Raw genomic sequence first — 25,381 nt, 5'->3', positions numbered from 1 at the left:
GTGGACCCCCCTATGGACCCTGAAGTAGAAAACAGGAGATATGGTAAGAACTTACCTTTGTTATCTCTGTTTCTATGAAGTCCATAGGGTCCACAGGGCGCCCGCCCTGACGTGCCTGGTTTCATATGGGCTGTGTGGCTAGTCACCGGTTTTCCATCTCCCATTTCTGGGAGTATGGTTTCTTGTGTGTTCCAGTCTTCCTTCTCTCTTTTTCTCTCCTCCTCCGGCCTTTGGCTACTTACAAACTGAGGAGTCTCTGGCTTGGGGGTGGGGTTATAGGGAGAGTGGACCCAAGTGCATCCTGGGAGATAAAAGCTTTAACTGCATGGTGCCCGGATTTGGTTCCCAACCTATACCCCAAGGTCAACCCTGTGGACCCTATGGACTTCATAGAAACAGAGACAACAAAGGTAAGTTTTTACCATATCTCCTGTTTTCTGGACTGTCCGACGGAATCCCAGTTGGGTGGCAATCATACAAGGAGGTGCACGAATAATTTCTATCAGCGCTCAGCATTATTATACAGATGTGCAGATTAGTACATTCCAATAAAGATATTAGTATTAGTCACTGTAGGAATGTGATCGGTAAAATTAAGTGTTTATTTATGAAATATACACTGCAGTATTTTGAAAGTTGGCAGTTACACAACATATATTTTTTACCATAGATCATGCTACAATACAAGACTATGGGGTCTATTCACTAAAAACTGCAGTGGTCCCTACATAAGTTAGGCATCTGTCTCGCCACATGTTGTGGTGGTGGATATAAAATCACCGGAACAAGTTAACAGTTTGAAAAGCTGCTTCTGTAACACGCCGATTAATTAGCGGCAGAATTCTACATTGCCGGTTCTGACCAGGCACATGCGCACAGAGCGAGCCATTGGGGATGTATGGATCCCTCGCCACGTCCCGGGATTTCCTTCCCACAGGACTGAGTGGGGAGTTTTGAGAACTAATGACATCTGAAGTCCTGTCCCACATTCATATTCCTAAAATTATGTATTTTGATGATTTGGGAAACGAGGAGGTCCGATTACTAGTATATGGGGACCACGTTTCACATCGGGGATGACCAGTAAGCAGGGGATTTTAGTAAAATCTCCTGCTTTACCTCTATAATGAATTGGCCAGCAGTTACATTTTTACAAAATTAGGTGGAAATTAATAACTTCTACTTTTAGGGATAATGAATAGGTCCCTATGTGTTTCTCCTTAAAGTACCCTAACAGCTGACATAAGTACCCAAGTAAGATTTTAAAATGTCACATTCATCTTTCATGGTCATTGTTTCTACAAAAAATGTTAATGTTTGGTGCTACTTTGATACATTTCTATCCCTGTCAAAATTGTCTGGGGAAAAAACACTCATTCTTAAGCTGGGTACACCCTGATCGATTGGTTTTGTTTTATTTTATAGTAATTTATAGCATCAGACTCATTTCTTTGGAATTTATTAATTTATTCGTAGGGATGCACTTGGAAATACCCTCTTCTTTTACATGATATTAATTTTATTGTCTGCATAACCAAACTATGACTTATCATATTTTGTCCATATTAACAAGACATCGGAATCCATAGGGAACCTCTCAAAGGCTCCATATGGATTCCTGATTTCTAGTTGTTTATGCTGGTGACAAGGAAGGTGAAGATAGCAAAATTGTTATTTGCTCTTTCAGTTTGTAGAGTAGTAGTCACATGTTGGACTGTTACTATCCTATAATCACCGCCTCCAAGCCTGCTTCTTTACCTGTCCACTGGGCTAACATTTTGGCTAATTTTATATTCACCAAAAGGGCTTGTTATATACTCTCAAAAGATTCCATCACAAAAGGTTGATGAAAAAATCTATGCGCACCAGAATCTATCGATGTTATCATTTAGCAAGATGAACAGATCACTTAGTTGGTACTTAGCAGTATTTTTTCTGACTGTTTCTGTGACTGTTGAATATTCTAAACAAAATAAAAAAAGAAATATATATGTGAGTGGATATAGATATATATATAGATAAATAGTGAAGGGTCTACAATCCTTGGGCTGGTGACTGTAGTGATGGTGGCATATTTTCCTTGCATTATGTTAATAAACGTGGTTGAGGAAACACTGTGAACCTGTCCTTGATGTTAATGCTTTGAAATGGTATGGTCTGAATCCAGCCTGTCTACAGCACCCATTCAATGTGACCAACTTCTTATTATTTTACTTTGCGAATGATTCTGAAGTACTTGCCTATCTTTGTGAAACACCTTTTTAAAAAAAAAAAATGTTTAAGTTTTGCATAGGTTTTTTTTCAAGAGTATTCCTTGTAGGAACAATTCTTCAACCACATCCTCGCTGTTCCTAGGAATCAAAATGTCATCGCTATCACTATGAGGGCATCAGATCCCTGTGATTTTCAGTAGCTTTACCTGCTAAGACAGTAGATGGGTTGCTCTTCAAGTTTTTAACACTGTGGGGTATACAGTATTTACTAAAGTGCAGGTTTATAGAAGTGGAGGTGTTGCCCATAGCAACCAATCAGATTCTGCTTTGTGTTTGTCAGCTTGTTCTGTGGAACCTGTGTACCTGTGGTATCAGTATGTACCAGTTTAGCAGCTGCATCCTACTGAGTATGACTGCATAACACAACAATGTTTTGAACCTGTGTATTTACTACAATATATTTCCGTTTCGGCCTAGTTATAGTATAATAATTATTAATAGAGCAAACAGAAGAAAATATTGGAAGAAAGCTATTGGAGAAGAAATATTAAGCAGAGAACAATGACTATCCAAAATAAGAGAATGTTACAATATCAAGGCAATGATATTTATGATATACTGCACAAAAAGTACTCAGTAATTATCATAGTGATATATAGGTGTTTTGGCCTCTAGACAGTATTCAAACAATCATAAGTCGCTATACAGTTGGGCTCCAAGTTTCAATCAGGGCAGTATTCAATTGCATACAATTATAACAGCAGGTTTAGCCTCTCTACTAGTCAATGGACCTTTAAAGAAGGGAAAAAGATTCTATCACTGGTTAGTATGAGACAGAAGATCGTGTCTAACTAACTTTTCTTGAATGAAACTCATATGAGGAGTCAAATTTTTTTTTAAAAAAAGTGGTGTTGCTCCCCTAGAATAAGGAGACCAGTCAGAGTTCAGAAGGGCTATAAATCAAAATGCTATAATAAAAGTTATGTTTTATTTAAACCGCATTTGCCTTGACCTATATAAAAGGGTGCCCACATAAAACAGAACACTTTCCCCCTTCTGAGCTTTGACTAGTCAATGGACCTCACAGAAATGTAGTAACTAATGATAATTGTGCTATATTCAAAGTACATTGTATGAATTTCAGCAGCTATATAACTGGGCTCCAGCAGCACATAGCATGTTTTTGGACTGGCACAGTACTGAATTGCACAATATTGCTGATCACATTGCACACACAATCTGTCAATAAGGGAGAGTTCAGGTATGAGGAGTCTGATGGTCAGCAATGTGCAGGGGTGCAGTTTGTGAAATTTAATTACATAAGCGTGTGATAACCGATCTGGGTTCAGGAAGTAAACAAGTAGGTTTCTGTATGAGGTGGTCTTACGTTCAGCAACCTATCTTCTGATAATCTTCTTGTTAACACAGAGAGTCATTTGGTTACCACTCAATACATCAGGCCAATTGGCGCCATATATATAATCTGTATTTTTTATTCACAGTAATAATCACCCAAGCAGTAAGACAGAATAATGACAACAATATCCCGCTCAGTACATTACATTTGTAAAATAAAGAAGAAAACAATTTAAGATAAAGGGCCGTATTCAATTAGCCACAATAAGTCCATTTCTGCGGAAAATTATCGCCGGTGACGTCATTTCGCCATGCAAAAAGTTTCCTCCGTATTCAATTCCAAAGATTTTTCGCTGGTGCGGAAACTCAATTCAATGGGACCAGCGATATTTTTTCGCCTATGAATAGGTGTCGAAAAAAAGTGCAGAATTGGGGTTTTGGGGTGCAAAGCTAAGGGAACCCCCTGCACCCTTGGGACAGTCCCCCAAAGGTAAACTGCATTAAAAAAAAAGGTTTAAAAAAGTCCTTAGATCAGCCCAAAAAAATACTTTCGATTTGGAGGAAAAAATGTCCAAAGTTGGGGGACAAACTTAAAAACTAGCGAAATAGACTCCAGGGGGGTCCCCAAGTATGGCCCAGGTGTTTTAAAGTTTACAGGTGCTTGGGCAAGGTGGATTTTTTATGAATTTTAAAAATTTACTTTAACAACTTAAAAATCTGCTAGCACCCATTTTCATGTACCCCAATTTTGCTGGGACTACTTATTTTGAACACAAAAACCTTGTAAATGCTATTCTTCACCACTTCTGCAAAGACGCGAAATAGAAGCTATTGAGAGCATATAAGTACCCCAAATACCTTTAGCAGGGCTATTCGGGGGTATCTACAGTGATCCCCAATGTCAGACCATCTTTTGGGGTGTCAGACTCATTTCCCCAAATCTGACAGTACTTTTCGCATATTACAGTTTTGCCGGCTCCCGTTTTAGCTGATTTCTTATTGAATATGGTGGAAAGTGGGCACGTGCGCGATACTTTTCCGCATTGTAAACCAACCAAGTGGTTGAAAGGTACTGCATGCGACAAGTACGGGACTTTTCCTCAGGAATTGAATACGGCCCAAAGTAAGTACACATGACCCGGTGGAGTTTTATTTTACTGGAACTACACGGACTTCGGAACAGTCCACCTGTGACTTAAGCAAGTTATATCACAACAATAACACTGTAGTTAAATGACCTTTTAACAACAACATACAGTCAGGTCCATAAAAATTGGGACATTGGCCCTCATTCAGAGCCGTACGCTCTGAGCAGAGCGCACGCTCTGAATGAGGGCCGTCCTCCATAACTATGGAGCGTCCTCCTGGACACTCGTATAGCTGTGGGTCACCACCCACAGCCTATACGAGCGTGCAGTTTGATGGCCGCGATGGTCGTGACCATCGCGACCATCGAAACTGCGAGCCGGAGCCTGCGGTTGAGGATTTCAACCGCAAGGCCCGGAGTGATTTTGGCTCTATCAGAGCCAAAATCACTCCCACAGACATCACTAGTGATGTCAATGGGCCGGCTTCTGACGGGAGGCGTTCCCTTGGGAACGCCCCCGTCAGGGAGGCACGCCCCCGGCACGCCCACCAAAGGGGGCGTGCTGTCAATCAACATCGACAGCACGCCCCCTTTGATCAGACACAACGAGCGAAGGAAAGTCCTTCGCTCGTCGCGTCTGGCGCATGCGCACGACGGAGCTGCCTCCGTCGTGCGCATGCTCAGTGCAGACCATCGACCCACTTGCGAGCGGACAGCCGCTCGCGAGTGGGTCTGAATCAGGCCCATTGACAGAATTTTCATATTTTGGCCTCTATTCACCACCACAATGGCTTTGAAATGAAACAAACAAGATGTGATTTAACTGCAGACTTTCAGATTTAATTTGAGGGTAATTACATCCAAATCAGGTGAACGGTGTAGGAATTACAACGGTTTCTATATGTGCCTCCCACTTTTTAAGGGGCCAAAAGTAATGGGACAAACTAAACAATCCTAAATCTAACTTTCACTTTTTAATCCTTTTAATCCTTTGCAGGCAATTACAGCCTGAAGTCTGGAACGCATAAACATCACCAGACGCTGGGCTTCATCCCTGGTGATGCTCTGCCAGGCCTCTACTGCAAATGTCTTCAGTTCCTGCTTGTTCTTGGGGCATTTTCCCTTCAGTTTTGTCTTCATCAAGTGAAATGCATGCTCAAATGGATTCAGGTCAAGGAATTGACTTGGCCATTGCATAACATTCCACTTTTTAACCTTAACAAACTCTTTGGTTACTTTTGCAGTATGCTTCGGGTCATTGTCCATCTGCACTGTGAAGCACCGTCCAATGAGTTCTGAAGCATATTGCCCGAAACACTTCAGAATTCATTCTGCTGCTTTTGTCAGCAGTCACATCATCAATAAATACAAGGGAACCAGTTCCATTGGCAGCCATAAATGCCCACGCCATGACACTACCACCACCATGCTTCACTGATGAGGTGGTATGTTTTGGATCATGAGCAGTTCCTTACCTTCTCCGTACTCTTCTCTTCCCATCACTCTGGTACAAGTTGATCTCATCTGTCCATAGGATGTTGTTCCAGAACTGTAATGGCTTTTTTAGATGTTGTTTGGCAAACTCTAATCTGGTCTTCCTGTTTTTGTGGCTCACCAATGGTTTGCATCTTGTGGTGAACCCTCTATAGTCACTCTTGTGAAGTCTTCTCTTGATTGTTGACTTTGACACATATACATCTACCTCCTGGAGAGTGTTCTTGATTTGGCCAACTGTTGTGAAGGGGTTTTTCTTCACCAGGGAAATAATTCTTCTGTCATCCACCACAGTTGTTTTCCGTGGTCTTCCAGGTCTTTTGGTGTTGCTAAGCTCTCTGGTGCGTTCTTTCTTTTTAAGAATGTTCCAAACAGTTGATTTGGCCACACCTAATGTTTTTGCTATCTTTCTGATGGGTTTGTTTTGATTTTTCAGCCTAGTGATGGCTTGCTTTACTGATAGTGACAGCTCTTTGGATCTCATATTGAGAGTCGACATCAACTGATTCCAAATGCAAATGTCACACCTAGAATCAACTCCAGACCTTTTACCTGCTTAACTGATAATGAAATAACGAGGGAATAGCCCACAACTGTCCATGAAATAGTTTTTGAGTTGATAGTCCCATTACTTTTGGCCCCTTAAAAAGTGGGAGGCACATATAGGAACTGTTGTAATTCTTACACCGTTCACCCGATTTGGATGTAATTACCCTCAAATTAAATCTGAAAGTCTGCAGTTAAAGCACATCTTGTTTGTTTCATTTCAAAACCATTGTGGTGGTGAATAGAGGCCAAAATCTGAAAATTCTGTCAATGTCCCAATATGGACCTGACTGTATATCTTAGAGAGTCTATATATCAAACAGCAAATATGAGAGTCAATACACTTTACTACTGGCTGGCCAGCTAATTCTGAAGCGATGGTGCACAAAAGTTAAGTTGGTGATCCTATACTCCTTAGAAGAGTGTGAATAACAATTCCTAACTTTTTAGAAGATAACAATTTTTTAAACTTGTTATCTTCTCAAGTGCAGTTTCCTGTTCCTTTTATAATATGTCGGCGCACAGGTAAATACTATTCTGTGTTGGCAATAAAGTTGGAGAACTTTTGCAACATTTGTAGCATTAGTAGAAAAGTGTCCCAAAGGGAGTAAACTAGTTGCCAATGTTTATACAATTACAGCTCCTATCGCTCTGCATGTTGTATGATCCAAATGCTGCATAAATTGTAGAGAAGACCTCACTGTAGGGTTCACTATGAAATGAATATTAGCTGAATCAGTCGTTACTGCAGACTAAATAATGTGACTCTCACACTGACCTTTTGAATCCAACTGGGATTGTCCTGTGTGTAAGTAGCAGACTGTCACTACAGGGTATTGCTGTCTCTCCCTAGCTGAATCTTGACTGCAGTTAGGCAACTATTTAACTGAAGACAACCTTTTACTGCATACACACGGTCCAATAAGTGATCCAATCGTTATTGTTAAAATTTGACAGTTTCTGGCCCCTGCAAACGACCAATACGATGGTCGATGCGCGGCCACGTATAGTCGTTATCGACCAACTACCGTTGTCTGTGCAAGCAGGCAGTCCTGGTCGATATCGACCAGGTTAGCCTGCTTACTATAGGGACGTTCGCGGGTTGTTATAGTCGTTAAGGGGTTACTGCATGTGATGGATGAACATCCAACACATGCAGGACGATCAGACAATGATCGTCTGATCGTTATCTGATTGTTGCCAGTTGAATGTAGTCTTTTCTTTATGTTTAGCTGACTGCTCTCACTCTTTAATGTCATTAACTGCGGGCACAAGTACTGTCAATTTAAAGGCAATACTAATGGTGGTAGTAAATGCTGCAACTAACATGCAGATATCCTTTACTAAATGCCACTTTACTGTCTTTCTAGTGAGGGCGCAGGGGAATTATCGTGGTGAGGCAAGAGTACTTGTTCACTTGCTATCTTTGGGCTGTATTCAATTAGCTGCGATAAGTCGTTTTCGGTGAAAAGTTTTCGCCAATGACGTCATTTCGCCAGGTGAAAACCTTATCCTTGTATCCAAAGACTTTTCGCCGGTGCGGAAAGTAAATGCATTGGAATAGGCGAAAAACTAGGTGGAAAAAAAGTGCAGAATTGGGGTTTTGGGGTGCAAACTTGCGGGACAGCACTGCACCCTTGGGACAGCCCCCTAAAGTTAATCTGTGTCAAAAAAAGTTATAAAAAAACTTAAGAACACCCCAAAAAAGTACTTTCATTTGGGGGGCGGAAAAAAAACAAAGTTGGGGGACAAACTAAAATACTAGCTCCCCAAGTATGCTCCAGGTGTTTTTAAGTTTGCAGGTGGTTGCGGTAGGTAGATTTTTAAAGTTTTTAAAAAATTCACTTTAGCAACTGTAAAATATGCTAGCCCCCATTTTCATGTACCCCAAATATGCTGGGACTACTTTTTTTCTGCAGAAAAACCTGCTAAATGCTATTCTTCACCACTTCTGCAAAGACGCTAATTAGCAACTATTAAGAGCATTTAAGTACCCCAAATACCTTTAGTAGGGCTATTCCAGGCATCTAGAGTGATCCCCAATGTCAGTGCATTTTTTGGGGGTGTCAGGCTGATTTCCCCAAATCTGACAGGACTTTTCGCTGGTTTTAAATTCGCCGGGTTCCATTTTCGCTTATTTGGAATTGAGTACGGGGATAAGCGGGGACGAGCGCTATACTTTTCCACATAGAAAACCAGCGATGTCGGTGAAAAGTCCGGCATGCGAAAAGAAAGTACGAAGTACGCTGCCGGGAACACAACGCTGACTGGCCCTGAGGTGAGTTCTGTCAGCGATATCCTCACCTCACACCAGGCTCCCTCAGGACTCTCACTCTATCAACTGCACCGCCACCGACGTCCCTGAGGTACGGGACGCTTAACTCAGGAGCTCCGCTTCACTTAACTACCTAACCTCAGGCGACACCTCAGCGGCAACCACGTGTCCTCCTTATAACAGCTGCGGTCGCGTGAGTGGCTCCTTCCCGCCGACCATCCGCGCCTCTCCACTGCTCACTCTCCCTGTGTACCATTGGTCCACTATGGGGACAGTTCCCCCCGATGCTGCGGCTGCAGTTCCAATGTCCCTAGCTGCGTGCCCCCCTCAGTTCCTATAGTCCTGTGAGGCATGCTGCTCCATGTTCCCTATTTTGGATATCTATATAACTTTATCAGCCTTGCGATATTACTATTTAAAACAGTGTGAATACATAGATCATTTATGAATTGCCACATATGTACTGTATATTCATATAGCATTTCTGTGTACATACATAAATTGGACATTGAACACTGTAGGGGTATCACAAATGAGTAACAGTCACAGTAATAAATAGTTGTGTTAGTTATACATTGCAAAAAAAAACAATACTTATTATTAATTCTGGCACAGATATGCCAAATCAACCTCAACTTCTATTAATTACAGCTGCTGCATATACTGTAAAAGTGTTCAATGTTAATACTTGTTGACTGCTATTCCCTTTTTCAGCCTTATTCCAAACACACCATTGGTTAGAATGACCTAACCATTGCCATTGCAGCTTTTTATAGATTACAAATTCAGCCAACTACAGTGCAGAATGATATTCCGCAGAATGCGAAAAGCGAACCTTGAATTTAAGAAATACTGGATTGCTTAAAATATTAGGAAAAGTTGTTCAATCATTTAAAATTCTGCTGAAGCACCTCTACACTAGTGCTGTGTCATTTGTAGGTTGTATGTGCTACATAGTAGTCAAAAGAGTAAAACCTGTTGTTACTGTATTTATACATCTCTAACCTAAACAAAAAATCAATCTGTCCCTTTACAGCAGGGGTCTTCAAACTTGGCCCTCCAGCTGCTGTGGAACTACACATCCCAGCATGCACTGCCACCTTTTTGATATAACAGCATGCTAAAACTATGTGCAGTGCATGCTGGGATGTGTAGTTCCACAGCATCTGGAGGGCCAAGTTTGAAGACCCCTGCCTTACAGGCTGTGCCTCTTGGTAAATCACATAACAACGCTAGATTACTCACATTTATCCAGCTTGAACATGTACAGTTATTTATGGCAGCTATAGCACAGGGGCTACTACCAACATTTAAAATACAGTATTACCATAATTTTTCCTCATTAATTCCTTGTCTTTGTGACCTGAGTGCTAAAGTCAGTGCTAGCAATATAATGGCAGTAACTATCTAATGAGTCTATTTATCAATGTGTGGTGATAACATAGATTTTCTATTGCCACTTATCGCAGCATTAAAAAAACTATTATCACCACAATTTAACCATAATATGATTCTCATCTGGCCTGTCATACTGGCTGGGAGCAGTTGAATTGGACTTATGGCTTCATCAGTCACTATTGTTGTGTCTGCGCAAGCTGCCATGGCTTTACTAGTTTACATATGCACAGTGGTATTGGAAGCCTTTGTCCTTGTCAAATATGCATCCCAAAGCTCTAATTGGCTGAACTTGCTATGAAAAATGGAATACATTGATATTGTTGATGAAACAGGGAAAACAAGTCATTCTGTGGTACAAACCATATATAAACCATATATAAAGGTTCAACAACTAACTTACATCAGGGTGCTACAAGATATATGAAATTAAAATAGTGTCACTCAGGAAAGATTGGTGTAAACTAGAGTAGTGTTTTTTGGGGGGAATTTAATAACTATTATTTCATAATATCTTTGATCAGAACATTTATACTCACACGTCAATATTCCTCAATTGTTGTGAGTATCTACACTTACCGTATATCTTTGCAGTAAACCACTCTAAAATGCAGTTAAAATCGCACCTCACATCTAAGGGGGCTAGAATTTACAGTATTTGCATAGCTCAGCACATAATTTTATTGTTGTCCTTCTGTCAATGTACAAAAGAGGGAGATGAAATCGCAAAATAAATTTTGCCAGGGGCAGATAGAACAGAAACCAGAAGAAAAAAAAGTAAAGCAAAACCCCTGGCGGACTTTATTTATTTACACTTTAGAAAATAGCCAAGTAAGTAAAAAAAAAATATTAAAAGAAATTCACCCAAACAGACATCAAGTGAACTAGACTTATGTTGTTACACCATAGAAAATAAACACTTACTGTATACTTGTACTTTCAAGTGAGTGCAGAACCCTCATTTTTTGATGGAAAGGTTAGTGTGTTATTTAGGGGCCTATGTATCAAGCTTTTTTCATAAAATTATATAGAAAGTAGAAACTGCAGTATCTGCATCATTTTATGAACTATTGAACTTCAATTTTATAGAAATCTCCGTCAGAGTGCTAATTAGCACTGCAGATTGCAATCCCCATTATTCTCAATAGGGTCTACGGTGTCAGCCCTACAGTATGTACCAAACTCCAAAAAGCGTAGCTTTCCAGAGTTTGGTCCCAGTAGTTTTCACTATCTGAAGATGGTGTAAACGGCTTCAAGGCTTACAGTCGGCGGCGAAAGCTAACACTGTGTACATGCACAGTGTGTCAGCTTCTCGTGTCAGCTTCTCATGGAGATGTGAAATACTTCCACAAATCGCCAGGGATATTACTCGCAGGGACAATGGTTACAGCAACCCTTTGTACATTGCGGGGATATTTGAATAAAAAATTAAAAATATCCGCCGTGATATGAAGCCTTAATAATCGACACACACTCTCACTGACTCCATGTATCTCTGCTATGCAAAGAAGAGTCGTCACTCCACGGACTTAGTAAAAGCAAAATTATTGTATTAAACACATCAGGCCATAACAGCAATATTCCGACATTAGAAGACCCCTGAGGTATTTTCTTCTACACCCTGAAGAAAAGACCCCAGGGGACTTGAAATGTTGTGATATTGCTGCTATGGCCTGATGTGTTTAATACAAATCATTTTGCTTTTACTAAGTCCGTGGAGTGATGACTCTTCTTTGCAAAGCAGAGATACCTCTGGATTGTATTGATATTTTAGAAAGGAACATGTATGTATTTATAGAGTTCTTCAAAGTAATGTTGGAGAGACAGAGCATGTACATATAATATAATGAGTATGTCCTCACGAGCAGGACTCTCTTCATGCTTATGTATCAGTGTGATTTGTAACATCTGCAGGTGAGATGAGGGATGGGGTTAAATAAACTACACTGTCCACATAGAAAAACTACACTATCTTAGCTAAATGGCTTCTCCTGAATATGTCTTTATATATAGTGACTCTTATCCCCTGTCATCATGTTTTCTGCTGTCGCTTTATTGTCTTCTTGTGCTCTCCTTACATGCATACACTGCCTTATGTTACATACTACATTGTCTTGTCACATGTATGGGTGACGTCTCTTTACTGGTGTTTACATTGAGTGTCACTTCAAATAATATGCAAAATTTGACTTTATGTATGAAAAAAATAGACACCACAGTCATATTTAAATTATTTATATAAATGAAAATGGAATAATTCTGCCCACCATTTTAACACTAACTAGTGTTACACCCTCGCTCATCAACAGCCAGCTGCCAGCATAAATACTGGCTGACACCCTCTGGGGGAATTCAATTCTCAGCAATGTCTACGATATGCTGTCAGAAAGCCTGGAGGTGTTTGGGAAATTAGCACCTCGTAGCCACCAACTTTGCCAATCTTCTCTCACTCTAGAGTTGGACAATCGAAGGACCCAAATCCATAATAACATGTCGATGCATACCGATCATCTGTCGGAAATAATTTATATTTTAGAATACCGAATGTAACCCCGGGTAAATTAAAGAATCGGTACATATGTATTTATAATAGCGATGGTATTCCAATGTTTCTAACTGTATATTTGTTTAGAAATCGCTTTGTACATTGTTGTATTTTATTAGAGTTTTTCTAGAGTGCAGAGAGTCAGTATGGTGCTGACTGGGGAGAGGAGCGATATGAGGAAATTAAGGTGCTAGATAGATATCATGCTGTACTGATGGCACAAATGGAGAGCGAGAAAGTGAAAGGAATATGAGGCTGAAGGTATATAAGAGAGGAGGCAGTAAACAGTGGTCGCATTCAAGCTTACTTGGGAGGAGAGGAGCATACCACAGGGACGGCTCCAGAGACTGATGCATCACTGAGGGACTGCAGAGCGGAGGCAGGTGAGGAAAGGGAGAGCAACCATAGGTCCCGACATCTGAGTTGACTTATTCACTAAGGGGCATATGTATTAAAACTTGATGTGAGATATAAATTTCACAAATTTATTACCAACCAATCAGCTCCAAACTATAATTTCTTAAACACAGCCTGCCAAATGTAAGTTAGAAGCTTATTGGTTGGTGATATATATCTCACAATTTTATCTCACATCAAGCTTTGATACATATGCCCCTAAATCTTCCCAGTGGGTGTCTTCCGAGAAGCAGAGCCGGAGGAGCTGTCTGACGGACCAGCTGCTGCAGGGTCAGAGAGACGGAGTAAGGTCTGTTACATACAAGGCAAAGGACAAGTGCCTTACTTGCAGGAAAGGATAGCCTATTTATACATTTAGACTTACAGCACTGTTACGTACTACAACATAATAATCTTCATCCCTCATCATTGACCTACTATAGTTAATAAATATTTTCTCTGCACCTCACTGAACTACTATAGCCGCTTATCTCCAAATATGGTACACTAATGACAATCTATAGGAAGAGTTAATTACCAGTAAAAAGGATAGTGGGTGAGAATTCTCATTACTGACTAAACAAACCCGGGTTTGCAACTAGACAATACCTATGAGCACCAACGTGTTATTGGCCAGAAACTTTATATTAGGCTGTGAGCTTATACATAGGTTACTAGTTTAAAGGTCAGTAATTATATGTTATGTACAATAACTGTTATACCTGCTAAACTTTCAAAGGTTTGCTGGAGTGAGTGAGAGTAGAACTTGTGATAATTGTGAGGAGGCCAGGGATCCCTACATAGGGGAATTAAGTGAAAACGAATAGGGGAAGTGTGAACTACTCTTGGATTGGGGGAGTAGTTTCTAATTTGTTAACGTACATTTGTGGGATAATTTACTTTGGGAGTGTTGAGGAAACTGTTATTAAATGGGTTTATAAACGTGGGTTAGGTGGTGGTGCTAATCCAATTAAAAAAAAGATAGATTCATGTAATTACTAGAAATACCTTATGTCTACTAACATTAATGTTTTAGGCCCTGATGGGAGGAGTTCCAGTATAATAAATCTTTATAACTTATATCTATCCTTCCAACAGTATGTAGGTGTCTAATTACAGCAATAACCATAATATACTATATTAGGATCCCCCCAGGGGTATCCCAAAGATGACCCCTGGTGGATTTTACAAGGTACTGAAGCCTTGGGTAGAAGCACTGATTAAAGACCATAAGATCTCATACCTCTAACAAGAGTTCAGTGTAACCAACAGAGGTAGAAAAGTTACATTTTGAAGGCAACACTGGGATGCTTGGAGAATAGGTCACCTCAGATGTCCGGACTTCTGGTTACTCCCCCTTTCTTCAGCTGTCTCTGATAAAATGCACGTGCATGTTGCTCAACATGTGCAACATGTCAGCAACAAAGTGCTAAAGCAGTCTGGATCCATACCTGCTTTAGCACTTTGTTGGTGACCTGTTGCACATGTTGACCTTCTTGAAAAGGGTCCAGAAAGGACCAAAACATTGTATTTATACAAGCATGGATTAAACAAGTACAGTAAATCTCTTTACAGTATGCTGCATTTGGTGGGGAGTGACTTCTTTTGGAACTAATTCTATGCTGGAGCATTTGGATTATGCCTTCCAGCTGTTGTGCACCCCGTTGTTGTCTTTGCTGAGATGTGAGTGCGGAACTCTGGACAAATATATAAAAACGGTGCTGTTATAATGCTACACCTAAAATGTCAGTATTAGCATCTTTATTTGGTGTTCCTTCAATTTCTTCAAATACACTCCCCGTATTTTGGGTGGCCGCTGATATTCTCCTGGGAGACTGTTGTTGCAACGTCTCAAGTAGTGGTAATGTCTAAGAGAGGGTGAGAATTAAACGCTCTATAGTGTAGTAATTTAGATCACAAAGTTGCAAAGCTATGTAATGTGCGTACCGCAAATAGAAGGTTTACAAGCACATCAAACGGGTCTTTAAGGTATGGCCTTCCCTCATAGCCTTATTTTCAGCAATGACCAGTCATTAAATAGGATCCACCTGAGAATGATTCCTTCCACCCGAACCCTTATGTTCCTTCTTGGTCATTACAGTGGTTTACTTAATGCAGATTTTACATGTAGGATATAAAAAAATGCCCTCCCATAGTGAAGTAATTTACTGGGCAGGAGGCTAGGAGAGCGGCTGAGCCCGGTGTCTCTGTGTTTAGGTCTCCGGTTATAGGAGCTGCTTCTGCTGTATATATAACTGCTCTATATTTATAACTTTCCAATACATTTGGTAGTGTTCAGTGTGCACCCAGACATACAGTGTATGAAGCAGTGAAAGCCGGACATATATATATGCTACATTGCCACACAGTCCAGTTTACGTTTGGTCGCAGCAAAATTAAGGAGTAAAATTAAATAAAAAATTTAATAAAATAGGAAGTCTATTAGATTAATATTCTGCTTAGTAACAGAAATGTATTTAAGTACTGTAATTTTATTTTTACCAGTGAAAAAAATGCTGTTTTTTTTTATTCTCCACACAGAGATAACTGGCTGGCTTCACACTATTGTCAGGCGATGGAGCTACAGTGGAGCATTGTGGATAATGTCCTGGATGTAATCATCTGACTGGGACATTACCACTCGCTCCAGCAGCACCTTGGTTTTAGGGCAATTTTTTTGAATTACAAGAGTGGTAAGTGATTCACATCACTCTTTGTTAAATACCAATCATATACATATTTGAATGGCCTCCTGCTATGTGGAGAGCAACCAGGACCATATATAGGAGTGGATGAGTGTTGCCACTGACTAGGGAGCTGCATTGTCACTCCCCTGTGGCACCAGCATTTGGCTAGCAGGGTGCTTGGAACGGCACACTGCAGCCTAGTGAATAGCCAGAGCAGCTTCCTTAGGACTTTTCAGGCGCACTGCTCTTTACTGCCACCTTGCCATGACGCCATGATGTTACAAGTTCAGGATATGTGGGCCAGCACAGGGTGGAATTATGTCCTGCGAGCGACCTGGGGTGAGGAATTCAATTCTACAGTATCTTGATAGATTCTGGAAAGGTGTAAAAGGTGCACCTTCTTTAATTTGTTTCTAGTGTTAATATGGCTTCTTTGTTAAGTAGAACCCTAACAGCAGCTAGCAAGTTAGATGTACATCCTAACAGATAGGGGAGAGTGATAGCCCAGTCTGCACAGCCACATTGGTAGTAGTAGTAGTAGTGCTGCAGAGGATTTCACATGGCACCTACCATCCCGACTCTGGGGGAAAGACTTGGGGTCACTAGTCATCAAGAGCACCATTCATGAGTGCGGTAATGTCCTGTTGTCGCCAGTTGCTGTGTTAAATATGTATATTGATCTGTATTTTTAGAGCACTTATATCTACATTGATATTGATATAATTTATCGATCCTGTCAATATATAGACATTCATGTATCGAATCAAAATCGTGCTAAGATTGTGCACAAAATATTGTTTAATTTGATATATCAGCATTTGATGCCAGCACTACCTACCTTGAGATGCCCAGTTCAATTAAGATATTGTCATTTTTGGGGATATGCACAGTTGAAAATCGTTGAGAATTGAATTCCCTCCTGAGTTTAACCACATCGTACACGCACTTGATCAAACTGTATCTTTCGTGACATCTTAGTACCATGACCTATGCACTCATTGATTTGGAAAAACACATTACTGTGCAAAAAAATGCATGTTCCAGAGCAGTGACGATTGTGACATGTTTCTGCAGGGGACGCTGCTGAGAAAACATGGCAAAGGGCTAGAGAAGGTAAACGTGTATGCAGACCCATCACTCTTGTGTATTGCAAGATTGCATAGTTGATTAAGCACGGTGAGAATCCGTAAGAGTTGCAAAGTATTCCTCCTGCTCTGACAGTGGATATCACTGCACAATAGCAATAGCAGTTTGTAAAGATTTTGCTGTAAAAAGAAGTAGAAATGTGGAGGAACCTGTAAAGGTTTGTGCAGCCAGCTGTGGTCTGGAATTGTATTGGTTACAATGTAACTAGCAGTGTATGTTTCTAAGTAATGCTTAATTTTCTATATACAAAAGCTAAGCAATGCATTTTTTGGTGTGGATCTGTGCAATGTGTGTAGCTGTGCTGTATGTATTTGTCTTAATGTGTAATGGCTGTTACTCAGTTGTATTTCACACCCACACTCATATGTTAATCTGAAACTTCTCTCTCCAGAGCAGGGTGAAGCTGCCGTACCATGCAGATGTAAGGACACTGTGTGTGTGTCTGTCTGTCTGCACTCCTTCCCACTTTCTATATATGTTTCTCTGTACAATCTGCCCTTGTGAGATGTGTCCTAAATCTGTTCTGTATTATGTTGTGTCTTATATTAGTGGGGGGTACAATTAAGCTCCTGTATGATATAGATGGTTACAATTACAATGCAAAACACATCTGGTCCAAGAAAAGTACAGACTGTTTTTCACATTTAGCACATAAATAGGGGCAACTAAGATGTTCCTAGAATAGAAAATGTGGAGAAAAACCTGTCCTGTTGGGCTGACAGAGCTGTAACTAGACTTTTTGGTGCCCTGTGCCAGAGAGCATTGGCGCCGGACATAACGCAGCCAAAAAAGAGGAATGGCCTCATGGAGAAGGGCCAGGGAAGAGAGAGGAGATGCTGGGGATGAAATAAGAGGAAGCTACAATGATAATAAACAGAAAATTAACAGGCCTGAACAGTGCCCCTTGTCCTGCGGTGCCAGCACAGGGCACACTACCTTAGTTACAGCCCTGGTTCAATATGTTGGATGAATGAAGATGAGATAAAGGGCAGCTCGGTCAAAGAGAGCTTATAGTGTAAATAGACTGGATACAATACAGGGTTAGTGGTGCATTTGCCTCTGTAATAAATGCAAATGCATGCAAAATAAGTATTGGGTTTGATGTCATGTACTACAGAGCATGATAATATGCAGAGATTTAAATATGATCAAAAAGGGAAGATTCAGAATAGATACTCAATAAACAGCTGTAAAAGAGATTAGATACTGAATTTCCAGGTTCATAAATTCTATGTAGTAGTATGTGGGCTGCATTGACCAAGTCTTAGCAGACAAAAATGCATGGTGCAGCAATATTCCCTCATGCACTGTTCTCTGTTTTGCTGTCTGTTTTTATATGTGGCATTATAACCTCTACCCCTAGTACAGACTGGAGTCATTACAGTGGGTATGACACAGTAGAAGTAATGTAGGGATTGTCAGGAAGGTGAATTATATGAAAGCTAGGTAAATAAGTGATGGACAATAACTGTGTTAAGCTAAATTATGACAATCAGCTCCTGTGTTTAAGTACTCCATAAAATAAGGAAAATGATTCAAATAAAAATAACAAGTAGGGTACAGTAGATCCACCTACAGTATATTCATTATAAGGATAAAATCGACAATGCTTTACTGTGCAAAAAAGGTATTTAAAATTGTAGGAAGGGAAATCATAGGCAATCACAGGGGACATTACAGTTGCAGATTATCCCCTGTAGAGCAGGCATAATAACGAATATCTGAATAATAACAGTGGCACTGTCTATCTCTAGCACTACACAAGCATTTTGCAGGGTAAGGCCATTTTTTGTTTTATTAGAGCAGGACATAAAAATACATATTAAAAATGCTTACAATACATATATTGTATGTGGTATGTTTAGAATATACTGTATATATGTATATTATGACATATGAAGGGCAAACTCTGTAGTGTTGTGTGCAGTAAGGATGTTTGCAGGGGCTGCTAAGCATTATATTTGAAATAAATAGATTTTAGTGGTAAAACTGCTGCATACTAATTTATAGTATGCATTGTCTTTGTGTAACTTTTCTGGTGGTTCTTATTTCTAACAGGGGACACATCTCATCATTAATGCTGCTAAAGAGCTGGGACAGCTATCAAAACTGAAGGTATAGTATATGTGATGTACCTTTACTTGGTTATCACACCCTCTCTTTCCACCTTCCTTTCTTTCCCCCTCCCCTTTATTATTATATGACATATAATATGTTTTATGTTTGGTATTTTAAAAATCAATAAAAAGGATTAAAAAAATCCTCACTATATATACTGTAGCTAGTAATGAAACAAATATATTGCCACAAATCTTATGGAAATACAGTACTAATACCAGGGCCATTTTAATAAAGGGGCATTTGCCCTGGCTCATGAGGACATGGAGCCACAATTGGAGTATTTTTGTATTAGAGTTGAGATAGAAGAGGCTATACATTATCCACTCTCTACGACCCCTGCGGCCTTACAAAAGGAGGGTCTGCTCTATCAAGCAGTTTGCTTAGCCAATGTAATTCTATGTTCTTTCATAGTTCCTACTAGAAATAGCTCCATATCTACATCTATCCCACGTTTAATTACTTAACTAATATAAAGTATATATTTTGGGATATATTTCTTTAATATTTGTAAATTCAGTAGTAAATAAAAGCAACCTGTGTATGTCATGTTTTCTATTTCTACCTAAATGCTTACTTTGTTTATGTTATTTACCACTGCATAACAGCATCCTCGTTTTCCTGCCTGCAAATTTTCCTGATGTCCCAGGGTTATCTAATACCCCTTTTACACCGGAGCTAAAACCCGAGTTTTTGAAGGGTTAACCCGGGCAGCTCCCTGGTGTAAAAGGGGAGAGAGTTGGATCGCCGGGTCGAGTGACCCGGCAATCCACCCCAGGTAACTAGCAGGGTTTTACATGGGCGTAGCCCGTGAAACCCTGCTCTGAGAACAGCGCACTCCAGGTCACGATGACCTGGAGTGCGCTGCTAGCTGGCCGATTGGTCCGGCTTCAGTGGTACTTGGAGATGACGTCATCTCCAAGCGACCACTTTCACTCCGCAAAAGCCGGGTCTATGGAGACCCGACTGCGGTGTGAGCGGCGCTGACGAGGGAATATCCCGAGTCGGCGTCTGCAAAATTCCGGGTGTGATCCGGATAGGAACTTTGTTCCAACTCCGGGTCAGACCCGGAATTTAGGTGGAAAAGGGGTATAAATGGAAAGGAGAAAGAGGAGACAGATTCTCTCTTTACAAACATATTAGAACATATTAGGTCTCCTCAGTCCAATATTCAGCGTGTGACTGTTATGACTGGACATATCCTTGCAGACAACTGGCTTAGCAGCCTTTTTAGCTAATGAAATACTGTTGTTATTTTTTTTTTTTTGTAGGATCACATGGTAAGGGAGGAGGCAAAGAGCTTAACCCCAAAGCAATGTGCTGTAGTGGAGCTTGCACTGGACACTATTAAGGTAATTTGTAGTGTGCACAATGTGTTTCAGCACAGGTGCTTCTTTCTATAATTTGTATTTTTATTAGATGTTGAACCATTATGGGGCTGATGCTGAGTTGGTAGCAATGTGGGCGCAAAATACTCCAAAATGTAGTGGTGTATAAATAGCATATTTCTGCACTCATACAGAATTGTATTTATCTTGATATGCTTCTTGATCTGCATTAACAACATATACACCATAAGCGTGTGCAAAAGATATACTTCCTAACATGAGTTGATGCAAATAATTGTTGGTCTGAATAAGACACCTATGCCTGAACAAGCCCTTACAGAACCTACATGAAAACGCTCCTTCACACCCCCGTACCTCCTCTCTAATAGAAATGCATGTTGCGTCCATAATGCATCCAACTCTGTAATTACCCATTTGTATCCTCTGTTTCTGGGCATGTGCATTGCGAAAATATACAAAAATATGCCTGTCATGATCCAGTGCAAGTGTTCCTCCGGAGGACGGTGAGCCGGGAGGTTCGGGCGACTAGAGGAGTGACTGGACTAGGTCTCCTAGTTGCGGCCGAACCCAGGTTTGGCTAGACCTGCCCCGAGGCACGGAGTCTAACTCACTTGGTGGTTTTCTCCAGTGACCCCTCCAATTGGGATTTGGTTTTCTGCAGCACCAAGTGAGCAGGCCGCGGCCCTCTGGACAGTTACCTGGGAATGGCAGAAGACCGGAAACTATATTACATGAAGTTATTGCTAGAACACTGGAGATAAACTGGAACACAATTAGAAATCCTGATCACAGGCTTGCATGAGATTACTGAGAAATGTACTGAGAATCGCTGAGAAAACCAGGAACTGATTAGCACAGCAGCTCAGGGATATGTGGACACTGGCAGGTACTGGAGTTTGCTAAATATGCAGGTGCTGGCTGCACAGACAAACATAGAGCAGAATGGACAAAGGCTTATACTGGGAAAACTAGAAATGCTGGTGCTGGCTGCACAGACAAACACAGAGCAGAGTGGACATGGGCTGATACTGGGAAAACTAGAAATGCTGGTGCTGGCTGCACAGACAAACACAGAGCAGAGTGGACATGGGCTGATACTGGGAAAACTAGAAATGCTGGTGCTGGCTGCACAGACAAAAACAAAGCAGAGTGGACAAGGGCTGATCCTGGGGAAAACTAGAAATGCTGACTTACACAGACAAACACAGAGCAGGCTGGACACATGCATATACTGGGAATAAATACATATGCAGGTGCAGATATACACAGACAAACAGACATAGAAAAACATGGTTACTAGGAGAGAACTAACTCTCAGACTGAGAGAATAGCAAGGAAGCTAATGCTGGAGACTTTAAAGAACTGTGAGCAGGCTGAAGCAACACACAGGCACTGGAACAAAGAAGTTGAACAGCATCTTCCTGAAGTTCTGGGGGTGGATTTATACCCAGGCGTAGCAGATTATTGGAGCACAGCGTCAGCTGACTGAGATCATGCTACCATTGGTTAGGAGGACTGTCACATGAGAGGAACTGTCATGTGACACACAGCCAACCATTGAAACACACAGCCAACCATTGAAAACACACAGCCAACCATTGAAGTCCACAAAACACACAGCCAACCATTGAAGTCCACAAAAGCACCTAAGGCAGAATACTCAGCATCTCACCCCTCACTGCACCAGACGTCTGACCACAAGAAAGTCAGGGGAAGCCGGCACAGAAGTGAGAGATAGCCGATCCTAGGCCGAACCCTGACAATGCCACACCAAATGGTGTAATACTCATTCTGCATAAACACCTATGTATGCATCTTTATCTTTTCCTTTCTCAACATTATTATCATTATCTTTTAATTGTTATACACCACTAGGTGTACACAGCACCGTACAAGAAGTAAAGATAAAACAAAGTGTAAATACAATGGACAACAGTGAGTATAAAGTGGAAACACAAACATTTCCGCAGAACCATTACCAGGAACGACAAATACAAGGGGAAGGGTAGAGCAACTCTCTGTGGTTAGAGTCAGCAGGCGGGGATGAGTCCCAGGTTGAAGGAACAGGTCTCAAATGATCCTGTGGAAGAAAGAGACAAGGAACACTGATGGTAGAGATAGTTTAAGGAAAGAACAAGTGGCTACATTCTACAAGGATGGGGTAAACAGTTGGAGGGTGAACTGAGAAGGAGACTCTATAGATATAATTTACAACACACACTCAATATGTAGTGAGAAAAACTTTAATTTTCAATCACTGCATCTAGATGGTCTGCCCTGCGTACACCCGACCGTATGCTTGCGTTTTGCTTTCAGGAGACACATCCACACACTATAGAAGGTCATTGAGTGTTTAGATATGTGTAAACATCTGAAGTGAAAAAATCCAACCTGCTACCATTTTAAAACCAGTCATTTCACTAGGTTAAGTATTATCTCGACAAATACTGGTTTTGTATTACTTTGTATTGCCCCATTTACGGCTAAAATGAATCATTTCATTGAGGGACATTGGCACTGACTTTACGATGTTGCGCTTTTGTGTGTTTGAAGCTATATTTTACATCAGGTAATGTGTACTCAGAAATGCTCTTTTACCCAGAAATGCAAGGCACAAGATCCGTCCCTTTAAAAATTTTGCACAAAACCCATGAGTATTTTTGCCATCTTAGAATTAGTATAAAAAAACAGCACTTCCTATTACAGAGCACAAATGGCCATGCTACCGATGGCACAGCAAAGAAAGCCTTAACAATGCACCCTTCCACCTCTGTAGCTCGCTTTAATAATCTAGCTCTGCAAAATGAGATCTTGGTTTTGACACTGCTAGGGGCACTATTACACCCACTGCATACTTAGCAAGGATCTCCCTTACGCCAACCTACTTCTTTCCTGTGCCTGGGCATACTTCTGCAAGAAGAAAATAAAATAAATTTAGGCGCTAGACACTCTGCTTATGTATCAAAAGCTTGATGCTGCTCCCTCACAGGGGGTTGTCAGCCCCTCCAAATTTACAAGTAGAAAGAAACAAAGAAAAACAGGGGGGAGCACAAATAAGCTATGAAACAATTCCATTTCAATATTTGTGCCTCAACTTTTTGTAGACACAATAGGAATTAATAAGAATTACAGTTTAAATCAGCCAGCGATAAATACATATATAATGTTTAATACAATATAATACATAAGATAAAAGATAAAAATCAAATTCACAATCCCCTGATACCACTATGTTGGTCAAACATATGCTTATATGAAAAATATAAAGGAAAATTATATAATAAAAATTTAAAATGTTGTATATATATCCCAACAAAAAGAAGGGGCAAAAGAACAAATTTAAACAATGAAACAGTTAGTTTTGTTTCAAAATGTAGTCTATCTCGTAAGAATAATTAAAAAAGCTCAAAAGTACAGGTATAGAGTACACCTCAGAACTGGCACATGTTTTCCAGATATACCTTGTTTAGAACTCCAGTATCTTCTGCCCAAACAAATATTTGTATATGGCTTAGACTTAGTAGATAATGGGCTGAATACACCAGTTCGTAGCTCCGGGAATTATGACCATCCGATGCTCTTGTAATAAGTCGTGTAGAATTGAAAAAAAAAAATGGAAATTCTGCAGTGACAGCGTACAGACCTGAGTGGTATACCAAACCACGAGAGTGATGTCTGTGGGTTGTTTAGCCGGCTCACATCCAGACTCCTGTGTGGTCTTTCTACGCACTTGTTGTCATGACAGAAGCTGGTGAGGATACTGGGGATAAGATCCGTGGCCGCCTCACACCCCGGGTTCCTTCAGGGCGAATATTACCCCGTTCCTGGTGTGCTTCAGAGATAGTGTGATTAAGCAGCGTAGCTGGATGTTCTGGTGATGCAGTCTAGTAGGCTTTTTAGTGTTCAGTTGGAGTGTCGCAATGAATGACCATGGTTCAGGAGAAAAAACGGGAACCTCTGATGTGTTTCTCAACCTCAATCTTCTGATGAAATGACCAGGCATTGAGGTTGAGAAACGCGTCAGTGCAGTTTTTTCTCCTGAACCACGGTCATTTATTGCGTTTCGCCGTACTGGCTTTGTCACGAAGGAAATGCCAGTACGGCGAAATGCGCTTCGGTAGCAGAAGGGTGTCCATGGCTATACAGCACAGAACACCCCATGATCAGGTTTTGTATCCCCGTGGATTTATCCACTTAATTTTCATTACCTGTGTTCATTTTTAGCCTTATACTGATGTATACTAAGACATAGTTACAATAAGCAATCTCAGGTAACCATTGGAACCTCTATACTTATCCTAACAAAGGCTGTTTTTGCAGCTACCACTCTAACAGGCAAAATGGTTTCAGCTTAGCATATTTCATACTTTGAAGTCTTAGACAAACGGTGCTTAATTTGTATACCTGTTATAAAGTTGCAGATCACATGTATCAAAAATCATTAATGGGAGAATTTTGCATTTAGATACCGTTGCCAATTTTACCACAGGTTATTTGAATTCTTACTTTGTGACAGTATTATATTAATGTAATTGAGGTTAATTACCACTATTACCCTAATAGGCAAGCTTATTTCGGTGCTGTACACTGCAAGCTTTGAAATCTTTACAAGTGGGGTTCAATTTGAGACAGTACTATATTGTCCTGCTATAGACTTACACTTTGATTCCAGTAGCAGACGCCTATAATTTACCGCAATGCGCGTCTCTACAGCTGTGATAATAAGTTGACTACTTTGAGAATTACTGGAAATAATTAAGTATTTACATTTGAA

General features: G+C 40.6%; 1 protein-coding gene across 1 annotated transcript in view; it reads left to right on the top strand.

Annotated features, from left to right (window-relative positions):
- The window catches only part of UNC13A (unc-13 homolog A), a 239,759-nt gene that overhangs the window by 195,018 nt on the left and 19,360 nt on the right, over positions 1-25,381 (top strand). The window contains exons 36-39 of the mRNA XM_088450825.1: positions 17,069-17,107; positions 17,532-17,561; positions 19,199-19,255; positions 20,530-20,610. Of these exons, the coding sequence (XP_088306951.1) occupies positions 17,069-17,107; positions 17,532-17,561; positions 19,199-19,255; positions 20,530-20,610 (207 nt within the window). The remainder of the gene's footprint in view (positions 1-17,068; positions 17,108-17,531; positions 17,562-19,198; positions 19,256-20,529; positions 20,611-25,381) is intronic.

The sequence above is a fragment of the Taudactylus pleione genome, unplaced genomic scaffold (assembly GCF_031769625.1).
Source record: "Taudactylus pleione unplaced genomic scaffold, aTauple2 ptg000529l, whole genome shotgun sequence".
Lineage (NCBI taxonomy): Eukaryota > Metazoa > Chordata > Amphibia > Anura > Myobatrachidae > Taudactylus > Taudactylus pleione.
The sequence above is the reverse complement of the archived record's forward strand: the minus strand, read 5'-3'. Positions and strand labels throughout refer to the sequence as shown.